This window comes from Solanum dulcamara, chromosome 1 (assembly GCF_947179165.1).
Source record: "Solanum dulcamara chromosome 1, daSolDulc1.2, whole genome shotgun sequence".
Taxonomy (NCBI): Eukaryota; Viridiplantae; Streptophyta; class Magnoliopsida; order Solanales; family Solanaceae; genus Solanum; species Solanum dulcamara.
The window spans coordinates 57,300,747-57,321,196 of NC_077237.1; the positions used below are offsets into that span (position 1 = coordinate 57,300,747).

Consider the following 20,450-nt stretch of genomic DNA (forward strand, 5'->3'; position numbering starts at 1 on the left):
AATGAGCCGACTTAGTCACACGATCCACGACAACCCAAATAGAGTCATGTTGCTTCTTAGTACGAGGCAAACCCGTTATAAAGTCCATATTCATATCTTTCCACTTTCAAGTAGGAATTTCAATGTCTTGAGCTAAACCTCTTAGTTTTTGATGCTCAACTTTAAATTGTTGTCTATTTGAGAGACATCCACGAACTCTGCTATATCCTTCATCATACCATTCCATCAATATACTTTCCTTAAATCACGATACATCTTGGTGGAACCCAGATGGATTGAATACCAAGAACTATAGGCCTCATCTAATATCAATTCTCTCAAACCATCAATATTACGCACACACAACCGGACTTGATAATGAAGCACACCATCTCCCCCTTGGGAGAAAGCCTAAATGGCTTTTGCAACAACCGATTTATTTAATTCAACCAACACTGGATCACTATCTTGCTTGGCCTTGATATCTGCCATAAGAGATAATTCCGAACCATTTTGAATGAGAATAACTCCATTATTGGAATCAACCAACCAGACACCTAATCGATCCAATTTATGCACATCCTTAACCAACTCCTTCTTACCCTCTTCAATATGGGTAACACTATTCATGGACAGTCTACTTAGTGCATCGGCAACCGTATTAGCCTTCCCTGGATGGTACAATACACTCATGTCATAGTCTTTCAATAATTTAAGCCATCTTCTTTGTCGAAGGTGCAAGTCCTTTTGCTTAAACACATATTGTAGACTCTTGTGATTGGTGAACACATCTACATAGACACCATAAAGATAGTGTCTCCAAATCTTTAAGGCAAACACAACCGCCGCTAGTTCTAAGCCATGAGTCGGATAATTCTTTTCATGCACCTTAAGTTGCCTAGAATCACAGTCTATCACCTTACTATGTTGCATTAATACATAACCAAGTCCTACCCTTGAAGCATCACTATACACATCAAAACCATCGGTCCCTTTCGGCAAAGTTAAAATAGGAGCGGTACTAAGACGATCCTTCAATTCTTGAAAACTCTTCTCACAAGTTTCCGACCATTGAAACTTCACTTTCTTTTGAGTCAACTTAGTCAAAAGTGACTAGATTGATGAAAACCCTTCTACAAATCTTCTATAATATTTGTCTAGGCCCAAGAAACTCCTAATACTTGAAAGGGATAACGATCAAGGATAATTCTTAACCGCCTCAGTTTTCTTAAGATCAACCATAATCCTTTCATCGTACATAATATGACTAAGCAAAGCAACCTCACTTAACCAAAACTCGCATTTATTGCACTTAGCAAATAATTGCTTTTCCCTTAGAGTTTGCAATACAATCCTCAAATGATTATCATGCTCCTCCTCATTCTGAGAATAAACCAAAATGTCATCAATAAATAAAATTACAAACATGTCCAAATATTGCTTGAACACCCTATTCATCAAGTTCATGAATGCTGTGGGAGAATTAGTCAATCCAAATGACATGACTAAAAACTTATAATGGCCATACCTTGTTCAAAATGATATCTTGGGAATATCAAACTCCCTCACCCTTAGTTGGTGATAACCGAAATGGAGATCATTCTTAGAGAAATAGCTTACCCCTTGTAGTTGGTCAAACAAATCATTTATCCTCGAAATTGGGTATTAATTCTTGATGGTTACTTTGTTCAATTGCCAGTAGTCAATACACAAACATAACGAACCATCCTTCTTATTAACAAACAAAATAGGAGCACCACATAGAGATATACTTGGCCTAATTAAACCTTTGTCTAAAAAGTCTTTCAATTGATTCTTTAACTCTTTTAGTTTCGCCGAGGCCATTCGATAAGAAGGGATAGAAATAGATAGAATATCGAGAAGGAGATCTATGCCTAAGTCAATTTTCCTTTAGGGAGGCACAATAGGTAAATCATCGGGAAGCACATTCGGAAATTCATTAACAATTAGGATAGACTCTAGAGTATGGGCTTCAAAATTTATATCCTAACCCTTACAAGATGGTAAATGCAACTCTTGGAAATTATTTTTCGAGCTTTAAGGAATGAAATGAATTGACCTTTGAACATGAAATTACTACTCTTCCATTCTAGGAATGGCTCATTAGGAAATGGAAACTTAACCACTTGGGTTCTACAATCAATAGAAGTATAGCATGCATATAGCCAATCCATACCAAGGATAACATCAAAATCGGTCATCTCAATCTCAACTAGATCACATAGAGTAATGCTTTGTAAAACAAAACTAGAAAACTTCTATAAACTCTATTAGCCACAACCGACTCGCCTATGGAAGTATAATAGAAAGAGGCTCTAACAACATTTCAGGGCTACATCAGATCTCATGGCTATATAAAGAGTAACAAAAGATAATTTTTCACCCACATCAAGCAAAACATAGATATCATAGTGAAAGACCCATAACATACAGGTAACAACATCGAGAGTCTCTTCCACATCTTATCTATCATGAAAAGCATAAAACTGATTATTATGTTGACCACCTTTTAATTGAGCTTGGGCACCTTATGGAAGGCCTTGAGGATAACCATATTTAAACTTAAACTCCTTAGCATGAAGACCTATCTTGCCACATCGATAGCACATATTCAAAACCACTAGACACTCTTCTTTGTAATTCTTTCCACACTTCTTGCATGTGGGAGTAACTTAGTTAGTAGGAGCACCTCTTTGAGTATTAGGGTTGGGCATCATATCCTTTTCAAACCAAGGAGTAGTAACATTTGAAGATCGTTAACCAATAAACCTTTGTCAAAAATGAGGACGCCCACAACTTTCGGACCTAACATAAGAAGAATCACCATCATTAGTGCTTGCCCTCTTGTACTGTCTAGTTTTCTCCCTAAACTTCTCATCCTCTATTTTCTCCTCATAGGTCATGAGTCTAGATATATCCATTTTTTGAATCAACATTTCCATCTTACACTTCTTAGAAAGAATATCTAACACATCCGACATGAACTTGCTCATATAAGCTCTTGGGTTGGCAACCATAAATAGAGCATATTTCGACAATTGGGTGAACTTGAGGGCATACTCCCTCACACCCATACCACCTTGCTTAATATTAAGGAATTCTTATATCTTAGCCTCTCTCAACTCTAATGGGAAAAAGCAATCAAAAAACACCCCTTTACATTTATCCCAAATCACGGGATCCGCCTATCTAGGCCTCTCACTCTTCCATTAATCAAACCAAATCATAAAAACACCTTCAATTTATAGGTTTCTAGCTCCTCCCTATCAACCGGGCTAACCCCCATAATCTCCACAATCTTATGAATATTATCAACGAACTCTTGTGGATCCTTTTCCACCTTGGAACCCCAAAACTCATGAGGATTCCTCCTTATAAAGTCATGAACCCTTGTTGTTGTCGTACCCACACTTGGATTCCTGGGAGAAACTACCTCACGATTGGCTTGTGCCTTCACATCTTGAGCAAGTACTTGAAAGGCCACTCGAAACTCTGCATTAGTCAATTTATCATCCAATGCCCTTCTTCAACCACATTCCTTTGAGCGGGGCATCTTCATGGAGGCATTTTCTAAAAATCACAAAGAACACACGTTAGAGGTAAAGACTTAGAGTATATCTTTACCGCACGACTAGATTATGAAAGAAGTGAGATTTTTCTAAGATGCTTCATAGCCTCCTATTTATAAATATGGTGCTTTACATCGATGGATAAGACTCTACTTAACGCAACATGATAGACTCTCTAGGACACTCCCAAATATAGTGCTCTCATACCAAGTTTGTCACGATTCAACCTCGGGCCTAATCATAATATGGTGATCAAAACCTCGAAGGGGCTATAACAAAGCCTCTTGATATATCATTAAGCATACATAAGGCAACGTAAAAATACTAAGATAAGCGGAAGAATCAATTTTACATAAAAGTCAAGGAAAGTAAACTTCAAACACACGTCCACAATGGACTTACATCAATTTGAAAACGTCTAAGCATGCCTCTATTCTAAACTTGATGGGGGCTTAGGACAATCTTCTAGCTCACCCAAATGACAAGAGAAAGTTTAGTAGCAATATGAAAAAAAGTCATATCCTCGATGAATGAGAATGCATCAATTCTTGAGAAATAGGTAACTCTAACCAGGAATAGGATGATCGTGAGTGTCATCTATCTCTACATTATGAGACAATGTAGGAAAAATATGCATTAGTACATAGAAGGTATAAAGTATGTGAGGTATGCATGAACAAGAAAAAGAAACGTGAGCAATATGACATAAGATGTATGACTATCAAAATGAACATGAATAATGTTTAAGCACTTGAAAACATATGAAAACTTATGGACAATGCATCATGAAACTTTTATAGTAAATCTCATATCTTTACATTCAACTTGTGTGGGATAAGAACTTTAACCAACATCTTAAGACTATGTGAACTATGATATGGAATTCGATGTAACTCCCACATCGAGAAGAGAGAGGCTACTTGCCAAGGTAGACTCCGTGAGAAACAACTTTAACTCAATAGCTATATGTGGATCCACTAGCTAATTCATGAAGGCAATCTACGGAGGCAACATAGTTTTGGACTTTAGCTTGCTACTAGATTTCCCTTGGGTAATTAACTGCGTTACCGGACTGAGCCCCACCTATAAGTCCTCTCAATGCTTGGTCAATATCCTAACTTAAATCATATAAAACATCATCATTAACTTTATCATGAAAACAATCACTAGAATAGCTCATTAACTTTAGTGATTCATAATAATCCATTACTTTGATGAGAATTTTCCTTATCACCATATGGGTCTTGCACAGAGTTATTCCATGTGATCTTGTTGAACTTGACATGACTGATTTTGACATCATTCTTGGTATGAATTGGTTACATGTCGCTTATGCCTCTATATGTTGTAAGACTAGTATGGTTAAGTTTCACTTTTCTAATGAGTCTATTCTTGAATGGAAGGGTAATGATTCGGTGGTTAAGGGTCGATTCATCTCATGTATTAAGACTTGTAAAATGATTTCCAAGGGGTGCATTTATCATATTGTGCGAGTTAGGGACATCGAATCCAAAACTCCTACTCTTCAGTCCGTCCCTATAGTAATGAGTTTTTTGATGTGTTTCCCGATGATTTTCCCAGTTTTCTTCCCTAAAGGGAAATTTACTTTGGCATATATCTCCTTCTCGATACCTAAACTATTTCTATTCCTCCTTACCATATAGATCCGACAAAACTTAAGGAGTTGAAAGGGAAATTTAAGGACTTGTTGGATAAGGGTTTTATAAGATAGAGTATTTTATCATGGGGTACTCTCGTGTTATTTGTCAGGAAGAAAGATGGGTCACTCCAAATGTGTATAAACTACCGACAATTGAATAAGGTCACCATAAAGAATAAGTATCCAATTCCAAGGATAGATGACTTATCTTATCAATTACAAGGAGCAAGATACTTTTCTAATATTGACCTCCATTTTGGTTATCATCAATTAAGGGTAAGGGAGTGTGATATTCCCAAAAGAGCTTTTTGGACAAGGTATGGTCATTTTGAATTTGTAGTTATGTCGTTTGGTTTTACTAATTGACTCACTATATTCATGAACTTGATGAATCGTATTTTCAAGCCATACTTGAACATGTTTGTAGTGGTGTTCATTGATGACATCTTGATTTATTCTCGAAATAAGGAAGATCATATGGGTCACTTCAGGATTGTATTGCAAACATTGAGAGAGAAGCAATTATTTGCTAAATTTAGTAAGTATGAGTTTTGGCTAAGGGAAGTTGCATTTCTTGGCCATGTGGTGTCCATTTATGGGATTAAACTAGATCCAAAGAAAACAGAGGCGGTTAAGAATTGGCCTAGACTATTATCTCCTTTGGACATTAGAAGCTTTTTGGGCTTAGCTGGATACTACAGAAGGTTTGTTGAAGGGTTTTTCATCTATTTCTTCACCTTTAACTAATTTGACACAAAAGAAGGCAAAATTTCAATAGTTGGATGAATGTGATAAAAGTTTTAAAATATTGAAGGATTATCTCACGTCGGCTCCTATTTTGACATTACCCGAAGGTTCTAATGGGTTTGTTGTTTATTGTGATGCTTCACGTATGGGTTTGAGTTATGTCTTGATACAAAATGGTAAATTTATAGTCTATACTTCTATGCAACTTAAAGTGCATGAAAGAAATTATCAAACCTATGATCTTGAACTCGCAGCGGTGGTATTTGCTTTGAAAATTTGGCACAATGATGTTTATAGTATGCATGTTGATGTGTTTACCGACCACAGAAGCTTGCAATATATGTTTAGACAAAAGAAATTGAACCTTAGGCAAAGGAGGTGGCTTGAAATCTTAAAATACTATGACATGAGTACATTGTACTATCCGGGTAAGACAAATGTTGTAGCCAATACCATGATTAATTTCTTGGATTATAAATGATCATCATCATAACTTTCATCATTAATTCTTAATCTCAACTTCATTTATAAAATATTTCTTTGTACATCATTGAACTCATAATCAATCTCATGAAAATCATCATTAAACTTCATAATAATGATTGAAATAAACCTTACGCCAAACCATTCCATTGGGAGTACCATCATTCAGACGGACAAGACAGATGGCGAGGCAAGAAGCCCCGCAAACACAAGGGCATTCATAATATAACTTGAAAAGATATAATTTATATGGAAACATGCTTATAATGATCATAAATATCATCTAAAAATGAAATTGAAATAACCCAATGCAATTCATGAAAACTAAGGTTAATAAATAATTGAATTTTTGAAGAAAACTTTGAGAAAACCTTAGGACTCCATGGGTGAAAGGAACCCATGGATCAATCCCCACATACACTGGTGAAATCAACTCAAAGTTGAAGAAGAACCTTAGTGGAATTGAAATCCTAACTTGAAATTTGAAGGAGAGCTTGACAGGATTTTATTAGTCTTAGCTTTGGAAAAATTGAAGAATGATTTTGAATTGAGGGAATTTTGAAGAATTGAATATATATAGACTTGAACTTGTCTTTAAAAGTGTCTAGGTACATTGAACTGAACTTTTGGGAAAAGACAAGATTACCCCTCATTACATATGGATTCTGGACCTACGACTAAGGTTCTACGAGTCGTCCTCAAGTCTACGGCTCGTAGACTTGAGATGTCGTGTAGGTAATTAGAGGACCCTGATTTTGGGATCTCTGATCTTTTCTTACGAGTCGTTTTTATAACTCATAAACTTCATTATGACTCTCTAAGCCATTCATCCTGCAGGTTTTGAAAACTTGCAAATTGAGGGTCTCTGAAGTTTTGAAACGACTCGTCCTTACAACTCGTCAATAGGACGATGACTCATCCTGTTGAGTCGTAGGACTTCTCCTGAGAATATTTCTTGGACAAGCTCTAAAGTTCACTCTAGGACTCCCTACGAGTGATAGGAATGAATGTGAGTCATAGAGAGACTCATAAACTTGGGGTCAGTCAACTTTTCTTGAGTTTTCCTTTTTGATCAAACTTTCCGACATTACACAAGGTAGAATCTGACAAATTATTGTCATCATGTGCTATATGTAGATCCACTAGCTAGGCCATATTTGGAAACCTGCAGTGGCAATATAGTTTGAGAAACTAGAGGTTACTACTATAAATTAGGTCGAGCCCCCACCTCAAATCCACTCGGTGTTAAGTACATCATCCCACGGAATACATACCATGTCATAATCATAAATCATACTTGTAATAATCATAAATTTTTCATAATCATAATTCATAAATTTTTTATAGGAATAGCTCATTATCATGTAATTCATATAATGTGGGTGTAGACCTTCCACAAAACATCTTTATGGTCTTAAGTCACCTTCTTCATTAAGGATCTTAAGTCACCCTTTCATTAGAGTCTTACGTCACCTTCAAGGATCTCAAGTGACTCTTTCATTAAACTTTCTAGAAACATCATTAAAACATTATTCATAAGCTTTCATAAGGCATTCATAAATATCCTTGCATAAAGCATCTTAAAACTCATTTATAAAGCTTTCATTGAAATAATATTGAAAAATCACGATCATATCTCATAAATCATACTTGAGACCAGCATATAGCATGGATCATTGAAATTCAACTTGAGATCACGTAATATGATGTAAATTATACATATTTAGGCTAATAACATTTAAATAGATCAAACTTAAGAAAATCCAATGCAAATCATGAAATTGGGAATTTTAATTGAATAATTCATAAGAGAATTGAGAAAATCTTTGAGATTCCTTGGGTAAAAGGTACCCATGGATGAAGTCCCACATACCTTGACCTTGATGAGCCTTAAATTGAAAATAATTGTGGATTGACCTTAGTGGAATCCCTTGAATTGCTTGTGGAAGGAGAATACCTTAGAGAGAAAATTTGGGAGAGAAGGTTTTAGGGTTTTCGAAATTATGTTGAGAATGAGAGGGTTAGAATACTTTAGGGTAGTTAATATGTAGGAATTTAGTCCCAAAAACCGTCCACAATGACTAAAATAACCCTTATTAAAATAGAAATATAGGGCTGCATAGATGACCCATCATGGTCTGTGAACATCACCATGGCCCCATGGTGGTATCCGTAGTCCCTGCCTTGATCTTGGTAAAGAGGGAAATCTAGAGGGCCTCCTTCCAGAGACCATAACAGACCGTGAAGTTCACCAGGCACATAGTGAGGTTCATGGTGAGGATCCTGAAAGAAGGCTTGAAGGGGTGACTATGACGGAGCCCACCACGGTCCATGAAAGTCAAAATGGCCCGTGGTGGTCAAGTGTGGTCCTAGACTTGAAATAGAATTATGAGGGTCTCAGGGGAGGGGTGACCATGGAAGGCACCATGACTCGTGGTGCTCACCATGGCCTGTGGTCCCTATTGTGGACCCTTCCCTACAGGATTTGAGTTTCAGGAACTTTACCACGATGGTACACCATGGACCGAGGTGCTTACTACGACCCTGATGGCCTTCGTGGTCATCACCTGGCGCCAAAAAATTGTATTTTCTGGAACTTTATCTTTTGTTCCTCATTTTCTGTCTTCCAACTTTTGAGGTATTACAAAAATTTGCTAAGAGAAGTACTATGGACCTAATATGGGGCATAGTCAGTAACACGAGACGTGGTGCTTGACTATGACGAAGCGAAGTCCCACACAGTGATAGAGTCTAGTCAAACACCACAGAGTATGACCACGCATGAAGGCCAGTATAGACCTTGATGTATGGGCGTGAACTCTGCCGACTTAAGTTTTCCTAGTTGATTTAGGAGTAGGTTTTGTATTTTTATAAATACCCAAATTTATTTTATTTTTGGAGTTACGCATTTGTATTCGGAGTTTGGCCTATTGTGAACATTGTGATAGCGTACTTTGATTACATTTCAAGATTCAAACCTCCAATCTAATTTGTTGATCGTTCTTTATTCATTTTTCATCTTGCGATTCGAGGTTTACTTTTCTACAAATGCAAGTATTGTTTTATGAATTCAACATTAATTCTTAATTCATCCCTTACGATTATGAGTAGCTAAATTCCATAACTAGGATTGTGAGAACCATGGTACAATAACTTAGGCAAACGTATAGGTGATTATCGATATGTGTTTAGCACGTCATTGTAGTTTTCTTAGTCTTATTTTCCTTTTAACGAGGGCCCACATTAAAACTTGCATGTATTCATTACTTGCTTAGGATAGGGGTAGTGATTAGAAAAAGATAACTACAATAGAGATTCGAAGTAATCTTCGTCTAACAACTTGAGCCTGGGAGGAAATAATATTTTGAGATCAAAAGCAAGGGTTAGTTGCTAATACCTCTGATACCGAAAGAGATGAGTAAAATATATTTAATAGGGTCAGGAGACGTTTAAGTGTACATAACTTGCTAGATTTTCATGCGAAGATTGATACGATATCACCAATTCCTAACAACTACTGAGTTACATGTCATGGAGAACACAGTCCTAGTTACCATCTCATATTGTTAACAAACTTAAATTTTTATCCTGTTACTGCGACCGTTTACTTATTGAAACAAGAAACTCTCTCCATTTACTTTATGCATGTTTATTATTTGGAAATATTGACTACAACTGAGCTTAAGTGCTAGTAGACTTATTTCCTCCGCATTTTCGTGGGTTTGGCTCCAACCTAGTTGGGTTCTATATTTGACAACGACCGCTTTATACTTCTTAATTATAGTATAAGTTTGGGCGTATCATATATCTCATACAATAATTATTCTCAGTAATATAAAAAAATTTATTACTTCAAATCAATTTCTACTTTACCATTTATATTCACAAAATTCATTATATTTTTTTATCAAATTTATTAGTACTTCACTCAAATTTTTTTATTGAATTAAAGTTTGATCAATAAATGTTGTATTTTTTAAATAGATTTGTGATAGTGTACTATTTGATTTTATAAATTTTTATTTATTTGGTAATATTGTATAAAGAATTGGAACAAGTTTAGTAGTTTTACGACTTATGGTTTTTTATGTTTAAAGTGATAGAAAATAAATTGCAATCACGAATAAAATATGAAGAAACGTAATTTTATTGATAAATAGTGTGGGTACAAATCTGTTTGTTCCTTTGATTCTTCTCTCTGGATTTTCCTTTGATTCAATGACCGTTAGTGGCGTATTTCTCGAACTAGTTAGGATGATTTGAATTTGATCTTCATCGTGATTCCAAGGCTTCTTAACTCTCCGATAGTAGTCTCTTCTTTTAACAAATCTTTTTAAGTCATCCACGAGCTTGGTATCCATTGACAGTGTCTCAAAGGTGGATGAATGTTCAAAATAGACACTCCCCGTAGTTTCCTGGTATGGAAAGTGTTACTATCTTGTTCTCTCTCTTTTTTTTCTAAATAATTTTTTTTTTATCTTTCGAGAATGAATGAAAAATAGGTGTTCAAGTCTATTTCCTGTACTTATTGTTGAAACTAAGTTCAAAAGCTTTTTGTTCCATGTTTTCTGAGGAGGAGCTATTACATTCATAATCAAAGTTAGTCCTTTAACTTTCAACAATTCTCAATTCCCAAATGAGTTCAAAAGTGTAAAATTTTGTCATCCTTACAGATAGTGATAGAAATTTCTTGAGCCTTTGAGTTACAAAGTTTTGTATAGTGCCCAAGTACAATTTAGAAGCTTCATTGAGGATGAGGCCTTTGTTTTCCTTAATAATGAGACTCATTTGTCACAAAGAATCAGGACATGGATTTCTTATGCAGGTTTTTGGGTAAGAGCTTGTTGGTCAAATTTTGAACTTCATATAGTAAATTTCTTAGTACAACTGTTGAGGCAATCATAGTGGTGTATGTTGATAGCACTATTGTAGTTGAAGGCACTCTTGGAAGAGAAAATACATATGCTACCAGATTCAACCTTTATAGATATAGCTACTAGGAATAAAAAGGTTTATTTTGTCTACATTTCTTCAAGTAATTTCAAAAATAAGACTTTTATAACATATGCATACTAGTCAACAATATTAGCTTGTTTTAGAAAAAGAGCGGCGAAAGTATAAATATGTCAATGGACATATATTCTTAAGCAAAAAGAGGAGAAATAAAATGAATCAAGTTTCGTAGTGAACTTGTTTGACCAAGAATACTCTAGCCAAGCTTTCAAATCTGTTTATTTTGAAAGGTGATAGTAGTTTATATTTGGTGATTAATTTTGTCAATATTAGAGTAGCTTCTTCTATGTACTACTCAAAAATATTTATTATTTTTCTAAAAGTCTAATAATACATCTCAAACCTTCTAAAATAAGAAAATAATTTATTTTTAAAAAAAGTATTATTGGCTTCCTAGAAGTATGGCAAATAGGCTAGTACATCTCTTCCAATTGTGTTAATTTATGACCTTATTTAGTCAATAATATTTTGACTCCTAACTTAGGAGTGGTGGAAATTATTGAAATTGACCTTTGCATTTTACTTTTATGAAAGAGAGGAATCTCCCTCCCAGCCCCACAATCCTATTTCAAATATACTTTGAAATAGAATTCAGTAAAAATTAGAAATTTATTGACGGAGAGAAAGTGAGAAATATAATTTTTTAAGATGGTAGATAAGAAATAAAGAGATATTATCTATTGGATAAAAGGAAAAAATACTTGTCTTTCACTTTCCTCTTGTTCAGTAAAGAGGAAAATATTAACTCTATCTTGCTGATGCAAGTGAACTAGACAACTACCATTATGCTGATTACACAAGCCTATACTATATACTTCAAAATTGGCTTGGCTTTACATTAAATTTCTTCTTGGTTATATAATTCTATGCTATCAAAATTAAAATAAGATTATCTCTACTATATAATATATATTCATTCATTTCATGCATGTGCCAACTTAGCTTTGCGTTAGAAAAATGCAATTTTGGATCTTTCATCTTGTCCTCTTTACTTCTTTCATCTTCTTCCTTTTTCTTCACTCTACTATTTTCACTTTCTCCTCTTTCATTTCTTCAGACCCTTTTTCTAGTACCTCCTTGTAGCTACACTTACCAAAATAATCATATTTATTAGTTGTTCTAATTCCAATTGGAGACCCAAATATTGGAGATGAAATAGCATCCTCGAATGGATCACAGGTTGATGAAGATGTCGGGCTTATTGCTTCTTCAATGGCTTGAATTTCTGATTTTTCATTTGACATGAGTTGTTCTTTTGAAGCATCAAATCTAGGCAATTGACTTAAAAGTGTAACCTCTTCTACTGTTGATTCTTGATCGTTGTGATCGACATCAATCATTATCTCTTTCTCCCTAGCATTCTTGGATCCCCAGTGAGTAAAATATGAAATCCAGAAATTCAACCAAGCTATTAGATAAACCAGTGCCCAATCAAGAAATGGCACCTGATGAATAATCATTGGCAACTTTTTCATGATATCATCAAATTTTTCTGGTAGGCTTTCTACTACATAAGCTAGCTCATCAATCTTATCAAACAATCTGGATGATGGTGGAAATAACTTCTCTATGACAATTTCTGAAGTAAGTATACATTTGTCTATAAAAGAGAGGATTGATAGCCATTGAAACTGCATTGTATATAAAATTGGCATTATATAACTCATACCTATAGCTATTTTATTTATTATTGATCCAATAGGTCCATTAAAATCATATGTTTTTCTGCAGGCAATGTGGATTATTGCAAACATTGAAGCTACGCAAGTGTATAACAGACGACGTCTTGGCATTTTTTTGCTTGCTAAATTTGATCGCTGAAATTGGAAATTGCATGGCTGAATTCAGATAAAAAGAACAAAATAACAAAGATTTTGAAAAAGAGACAATATCTACCTTGGATGTAAATGTGGCTTTGCATTTGACCATTCTTTCAGCGATCATCCAAACAAAATTGACAAGTTTCATAGTTTACATGTATAAAATCATGAATATTTAGAAAACAGTTGTAGAAGAAATGAAGATACATCTTGATGAATTGGTTGAATCTAGTTATGATTGATAGGTTGGCATCTATTGTAGCAATTATGTGGTTATTAGTCCCTACATTTAGTTATAATAACCATATGAATATTTCTTGCATTTTCCTTCTATTCCTAAATTGTATTATTTTGTGTAATTTAACATGATGCCTAATTTGGTGGATGACTAAAATTCTTCTACTTGGGTCCAATGACAAGAAAATTTTTTATTTGCTTGAGAAAGAGATATTGGAGATAGTTTGACAGCCGTAGAAATTTATAATCAATTGGCGTGAGGGCCCTAGATGATATAAGTGGTTTTATATATACTATTTTTTGGACACATATTTTAATATAATAAATGTTAAAATCATAAAATATAATATAAATATATATATGTTAATTTTGACAAGATTCTAGATAAATTAATGTGAAGATTTGGTAGAAAGATAATTCTTTAGTACAAAAGTCAAGGTAGTATCTTTGTACGTGAAAGTTTGGTAAACCATAAAATAGTTTCACTAGTTAAAATCTCGACATTTTGACATATAGCAATGTCATGGATGACATCAAAACAATAATTCATCCCTATAAATGGGTAGATCTTGATTAATTTGAAACACACCTCTAACTTGTCTTCTCATATTCTAAGACATTTGTAAAATACATTAGAAAAGTGGAGAGTTGAGAGAGCAATTTTCGTATATATATTTAGGATCTCTCCCCTTTCTTTGTTAATATAAAGACAGTTATTCTTTGGTGGACGTTGGATCATTTTGATTCGAATAACAATAAATATTGTTGTTCTTCCTTGTTTTTTATATTTTCATATTTTCGCAAAAAATTGATATCAGAGCCAAGGTTATATCTAAGTATCTCTATGGTTGCATCGCAATTTGAAATTCCATATCAGGAAAGAATTACTTTGGTTTCCAATATTTCCAAACACTTTGTAGTAGAAGAGGAAGAACAAGTAACAATGAGTTCCATAAAGTTTTAATTTGATAGATTTAGTGGGCGCAACAACTTCTATATCTGAAAAATCTAAATGATAACATTACTATAGAGGGAAGGTCCAATCCATGCTATTGACAAAAAGTACCTAGATGACACATCGAATTTGACAAGGAAAATATCAAAGGATATGTATTGAGTGTAATCCAACTATCCTTTGTACCTAACATGCTTTGTGAAGTGAGAGTAAGTACCGAGGAGATGGCCAAACAGTAATGAAAAAGGTTGGAAGGGCTTTATCGGGACGATTGGTGTCAACAAGGATGTTCTTTCAATGGTGTCTTCAAACATTTAAGATGGAGTCAGGTACTTTATTGCAAGACCATCTAGATGCTTCAATAAATTTGTGATGGACTTACAGACTGTTGGAATTAAAAATGATGAGGAGATACTTCCATGTGCTTTGCTAATTTTATTGACTTCAAAATATCGTGATATTGAGAATTCAATGATGTACCAAGGAGCTTATCATTCTTGAGTAAGTACGACAAGCACTTAACTCTTGTGATGTGCAGACACATTTTGAAGGACATAAATATGACAAAGCTAGTGAGCTCTTTGTAGGAGGCAGTACAAGCCAACAAGGAAAGAGCAAATAAAAGAACATATCAAAATCTCATGTGAATAAAAAGATTGCAGAGTGTTGGGGATGTCACAGGAAGGGACAGTTTGAAAGAGATTGTCCTGTGTCAAAGTCCAAAGAAAAGGTAAGTGCATACTTTATTGAGCAGGTACATGATTCTGATGATGAATATGTACTAACAACATCATCCAGTAATGGAGTCTATGACAACAAATGGGTGTTAGACTCTGGTTATACTCTGCATATGACATTCCTTAGAGATTTGTTCAGCAACTATGAGATAAGTGGAGGAACCATAGTAATGGGCAATAACGCAACTTGTAAAATAGTTGGCATTCGTTTAGTTCGAATTCGCTGTCATGATGGAATGTGAGGATTATTATAGAAGTCCGTCATGTTCCTGATATAAAGAAGAATTTGATCTCCATGGGTACTCTGGATAAACAAGGCTACAAGAACATGAGAGAAAGAGGTACTATGAAAGTGACTAAAGGGTCTTTAGTCATGCTGAAGGCCAAGCTGGAGGATGGCCTCAACACACTAGCAGGAAGAACCATTATTGGCTTTGTTAATACATCTAAAGTGTAGTTATCTGATAATGGCAAGGCAAGATTAGTATTTGGGTCATATGAGCACATGAGGACTAGAGATATTAAGCAAACACAATATTTTGAATCGTGAGAAGATCAGCATACTTGAATTTTATGCGCATTGCATCCTAGGGAAGTAAAAGAATATCAACTTCAACACTGGCAAGCACAAGATGGAAGGGGTTCTATACTACAACCATTCAGATTTATGGGTCCCTCTAAGCTTCCATCGAAGGGAGGAAAGAGGTGTCTTCTCGCATTCATGGATGATTTTTTACGAAAGGTTTGGGTGTGTTTCTTGAAAGCAAAAGGTGATGCTTCTAAAGTATTTAAAGAATGAAAAATTTTGGTTGAGAATCAAATGGCGAGAAAAATCAAGTATCTTCGCATAGATAATGGCTTAGAGTTTTGCAGTAAAGGGTTCAATAAGGTTCAATAATTTCTATAAGATTCATGGGATCACAAGTCGTAAGATGGTCTGGAACACACCATAGTAGAATTGAGTTGCCGAGAGGATGAACAAAATTCTTCTTTAGAAGGCTTGTTGTATGCTCTTACAAGCCAAAATATCCAAAGTGTTTTGGGCTGAAGCAGTTCACATTCCTTCTCATATTGTTAATCAATCTCCAGCATCAACTATTGACTTTAAGATTCTGAATAAGGTATGGTCTGGTGAACCCTCTAACTATTCATACTTGTGAATATTGAGTTTCAAGCTTATTATCATGTTAATGAAGCAAAGCTTGAACCAAGGGCTAAGAAGGTCATATTCGTAGAATATGTAGATGGAGCAAATGAGTACAATCTTTGGTATTTGTCTTTACTTAAATTTGTAGTTAGTAGAGATTTTATCTTTGATGAATACTCTATATTTGATCTTCATAAAGTTATTGTGGAGTTATGAAGAAAAAAGAACAATGGGCAAGTGGAGCTTACTAAGGAAAAGGATCAAGAGACTCAAGTTGATGAATCAAAAGATGCAGATCTTGAAGAATTTGCTGTCAATGAACCATACACAATTGTAAAAGGAATGAACAAAAGGAAGATACGAAAATCATAACGTCTTATAGAGCAAGAAAATTTGATTACATATGCGTTCGTAGCTACAGAAGAAGATATTAAATACCTTGAGCCTGCCTCATATTTTGAAGCAACTTTTTGCAAGAATGCTGCACAATGGCTGTCATGACCCAGACCTAGGGCCTAGATGTGACACGGCAAATAAAGAACCCATAGGCACCTCACCCAAGCCTCTTAGCATTCATTAAACATCTCATCGATAATGATAAACAACAAGAAAAAATATAAGAGATAATTGGGACTAAGGGATTTTGCATTCAATAAGAGTCAAATTCAATATAACACCATTTACTATGTCCAACAATACCTTCTACATTAACACTTGGCGGGGGCTAAGACATATCCTATCTCACCCTCAAGATTAAGTCAAAACATACCAAGAGTAACTCAAGAGTCAATACATAACATAAGCTAGAAAGATAGGAGTGTTGTTCCCAAAACATGGGAACTCACCAAATAGTGGTAGCCTTCAACGTAATCCAACTTAGCCATGAGGAGGAGAGTGTGGAGCAATGTCGGCTCCTACATGGTGATATCATGTAGGCAAAAGTATGCATTAGTACTTTTAATGTACTATGTGAGCATGCCAAAATGAAGAACATCAAGTCATATATATAAGAATATGCATAGGTGAATGCATGTATGAGAAACATCATATGAAACCTTAAAACATTCATTTTGTAGAAAAGTAACTATAACCGACATTTAAGACCATGAGAGCTATTACAGGAAATCCAACACAACCCCTTACGTTGGCATGGAGAGTCTACTTATCGGGTAGAACTCCATCAACTTTAATCATTTTTTTAACTTTAACTCTAATGGCTAATCGTGGATCCACTAGCCTACAAGGCCTCCTATGTTGGCACATAGTTATTGCAACATGAGAGTTTACTTAAGGACCCCTTAGGTCCATTCCCCATCTATATGCAACATTCGATGCTAGGTCAATCCCACGGAATACATTTGAAGACCATATTAGCATAGGCATTTATATAACTTAAACATCAAATCATCATTCTGTGAAATATCTCATCAAAACCTTTCATTTGATTCAAGATATGAGAATTGTCCTTTCACATCGAATCCTTTCTTTAGCTAAGAAGCCCTTTCAACATCATTCAATCATTTCATATGACTCCCTTAACATAAAATATTTCCTTCATAAAATTTTATTTGGAGTCAAGCTTTTATTTTAACTTTACTTGAACATAAGGAAATTGGGTGGATTCATTTCATAAAAACCTTCAAATGCATTTAAACAATACTTGAATACATGAGAGTGATGGAAATACATCAAAATACACATCTTAAAACAACCCACCATATATGTCTTAAAATTCCTTTCAAGAATTCATATAAGCACATTAGCAAATCATTCATTTAATGAAATTAAGAGTCAATATACATCAATATATGTGAATAAACCTAAAATACATCATAATCCATACATTTAGAGTCAACATGTAAAAGCCCATAAGAATTTATCATTTAGAATTTGTAACATCAAGTTGAGGAAAATATTTGGGCTTCATGGGTAGAAGAACCCATGGATAAAACCCACATACCTTGGGGACACAAAAATCCCTATAAAAACTTAAGGAGGAAGGGAGACTAGAAATGCCTTGAATAGAAACCCTAGCTTTGCCTTGGAGTCTTTGGGAGAGTTTGAGAGGAGGGGATTTGAGTGTATTGAATCTAAGTATGGAGAATGAAGGTTTTAGGATCTTTAGATAGAATGATTCAGCCTCCAAAATGACACCATTTAGAATTAAAATAAAGGAAAAGACTAAAATGACCCTCTTTAAAATCTGCCCGGAGTGGGTTTCACGGGGATTCTTCACGGTCCATGGTGGGTCCCGTGGTAAGGGACTTAGAAATATCTTGGAAAGGGGCCTGTAGGGTAGTTTTGAAGTTTCACCACGAGACTTCTTCACAGTCCATGAAAGATGGCCGTGGTGCAGGTCCTGCAGGTGGACTATCAAGGTGTCCACCATGAGGGCACACCACAGTCTGTGGAGGGTTCCACGATCCATGGTGGTGGTTCGTGGACCATGCCTTGGGAAGATTCCTGAGGTTCTTGGGGAGAGCTCACTCTGGAGGGATTCACGGCTCGTGGTTCTTACCACGGTCCATGTTCCTCCTTTGTGGTTCCTTCCCTGCAAGTGTTGAGTCTCTGAATCTCTGCCATCGTTGCTCACCACGGTTCATGATGGCTTCCGTGGTCGGCTCGTGGTGATAGATTCTGCACCTTTTAAGAATATACCCTTAGTTCCTTAATTTAGGACCTTTTACATTTCTAGGTCTTACAATATCTACCCCTTGGAAAAATTTGTCCTTGAATGAAAATCATTAGCATAGAAAAGGAAATGGCAGGAGGACTAGCAACACAACATGTATGCAATAACACTTGAAATGAATCAAACATGAAATATTTAAGCTTTAGCATAAAACATAACTTTAAAATTCAGCTTCATGAATATGCATGCATATGAAGACTTGGAAAACTGAAACACAAGAGACTTAAATACTTGAGCATGAATGACTTATTACCTTAGGCTTGAGTAGAATGAAAAAGATGATGGTAACGTTTCATCATATCTGCTTCCGCTTCCCATATAGCACTTTTAACTTGTTGATTCCACCAAAGGAGTTTAACGGATGCAACTTCCTTATTCCTCAATCTCTGGACCTGCCGGTCCAAAATTTTAACCGAAACTTCTTCATAGGTTAAATTTTCTTCAACGTTTATTATCTCTAAATGCACAATGGAACTTGGATTCCCCACACATTTCCTCCATATGGATACATGAAACATCGGATGAACCATGGCCATTTTCGAAGGTAATTCCAACTCATAGGCAACTTTTTCCACACGCTTCAAGATCCTATAAGGCCCTACACACCTAGGGCTCAATTTTCCTTTTTTACCAAACTGAACCACGCCCTTCATGGGTGAAACTTTCAAATACACCAAATCATCTCTATTAAACTCAAAATATCTTCTCCTAGTATTAGAATAGGTACTAAGATGAATTTAGGCCATCTTCAACCTTTCTCTAGTAACTTTCACCTTCTCTAAAGCATCAAGCACCAAGTCGTGGCCCAACAAGGTCATCTCACCTACTTCGAACCAACCAACCAGAGATCTACATCATCTCCCGTACAAAGCCTCAAATGACACCATCTCGATGCTTGAGTGGTAACTATTATTATAGGCAAACTCGATGAGCGGTAAATGATCATCCCAACTCCCTTTGAACTCTAACACATAAGCCCTTAACATGTCCTGTAGTGTTTGAATCGTTTTTTCGACTTGCCCATCGGTTTGAGGATAGAATGTGGTGCTTAACTTTACCTTAGTGTCGATTCCCCACTGAAATGATTTTTAAAAGTGAGAAGTGACTTGGGTACCTCGATGAGAAATAATGGACATCAGTACACAATGCAACCTCACCAACTCCTAAATATACAACTTAGCATAATCTTCGACATAATAAAAGGTCTTGACTGATAGGAAGTGAGTCAACTTAGTCATTCTATCAACAATTATCCAATTGAGTCATGATGCTTTCGGGTATGAGGCAAAACCACTACAAAATCCATATTCACATCTTCCCACTTCCAAGTAAGGATTTCAATGTCTTAGGCTAGGCCACCCGGCCCTTGATGTTTGGCCTTCACTTGTTG

At 35.4% G+C, this 20,450-nt stretch overlaps 1 protein-coding gene across 1 annotated transcript; it reads right to left on the minus strand.

Annotated features, from left to right (window-relative positions):
* Positions 1 to 12,488: 12,488 nt before the first annotated feature.
* Positions 12,489 to 13,265, minus strand: LOC129893314 (uncharacterized). The gene has a single exon (XM_055968827.1). It carries the CDS (start codon positions 13,263 to 13,265, stop codon positions 12,489 to 12,491), a length of 777 nt encoding a protein of 258 aa, XP_055824802.1.
* Between the last annotated feature and the right edge of the window lie 7,185 nt (positions 13,266 to 20,450).

Coding starts and splice junctions, on each gene's coding strand:
- LOC129893314 (XM_055968827.1), bottom strand. CDS start 13,265: ATGCCAAGACGTCGTCTGTTATACACTTGCGTAGCTTCAATGTTTGCA.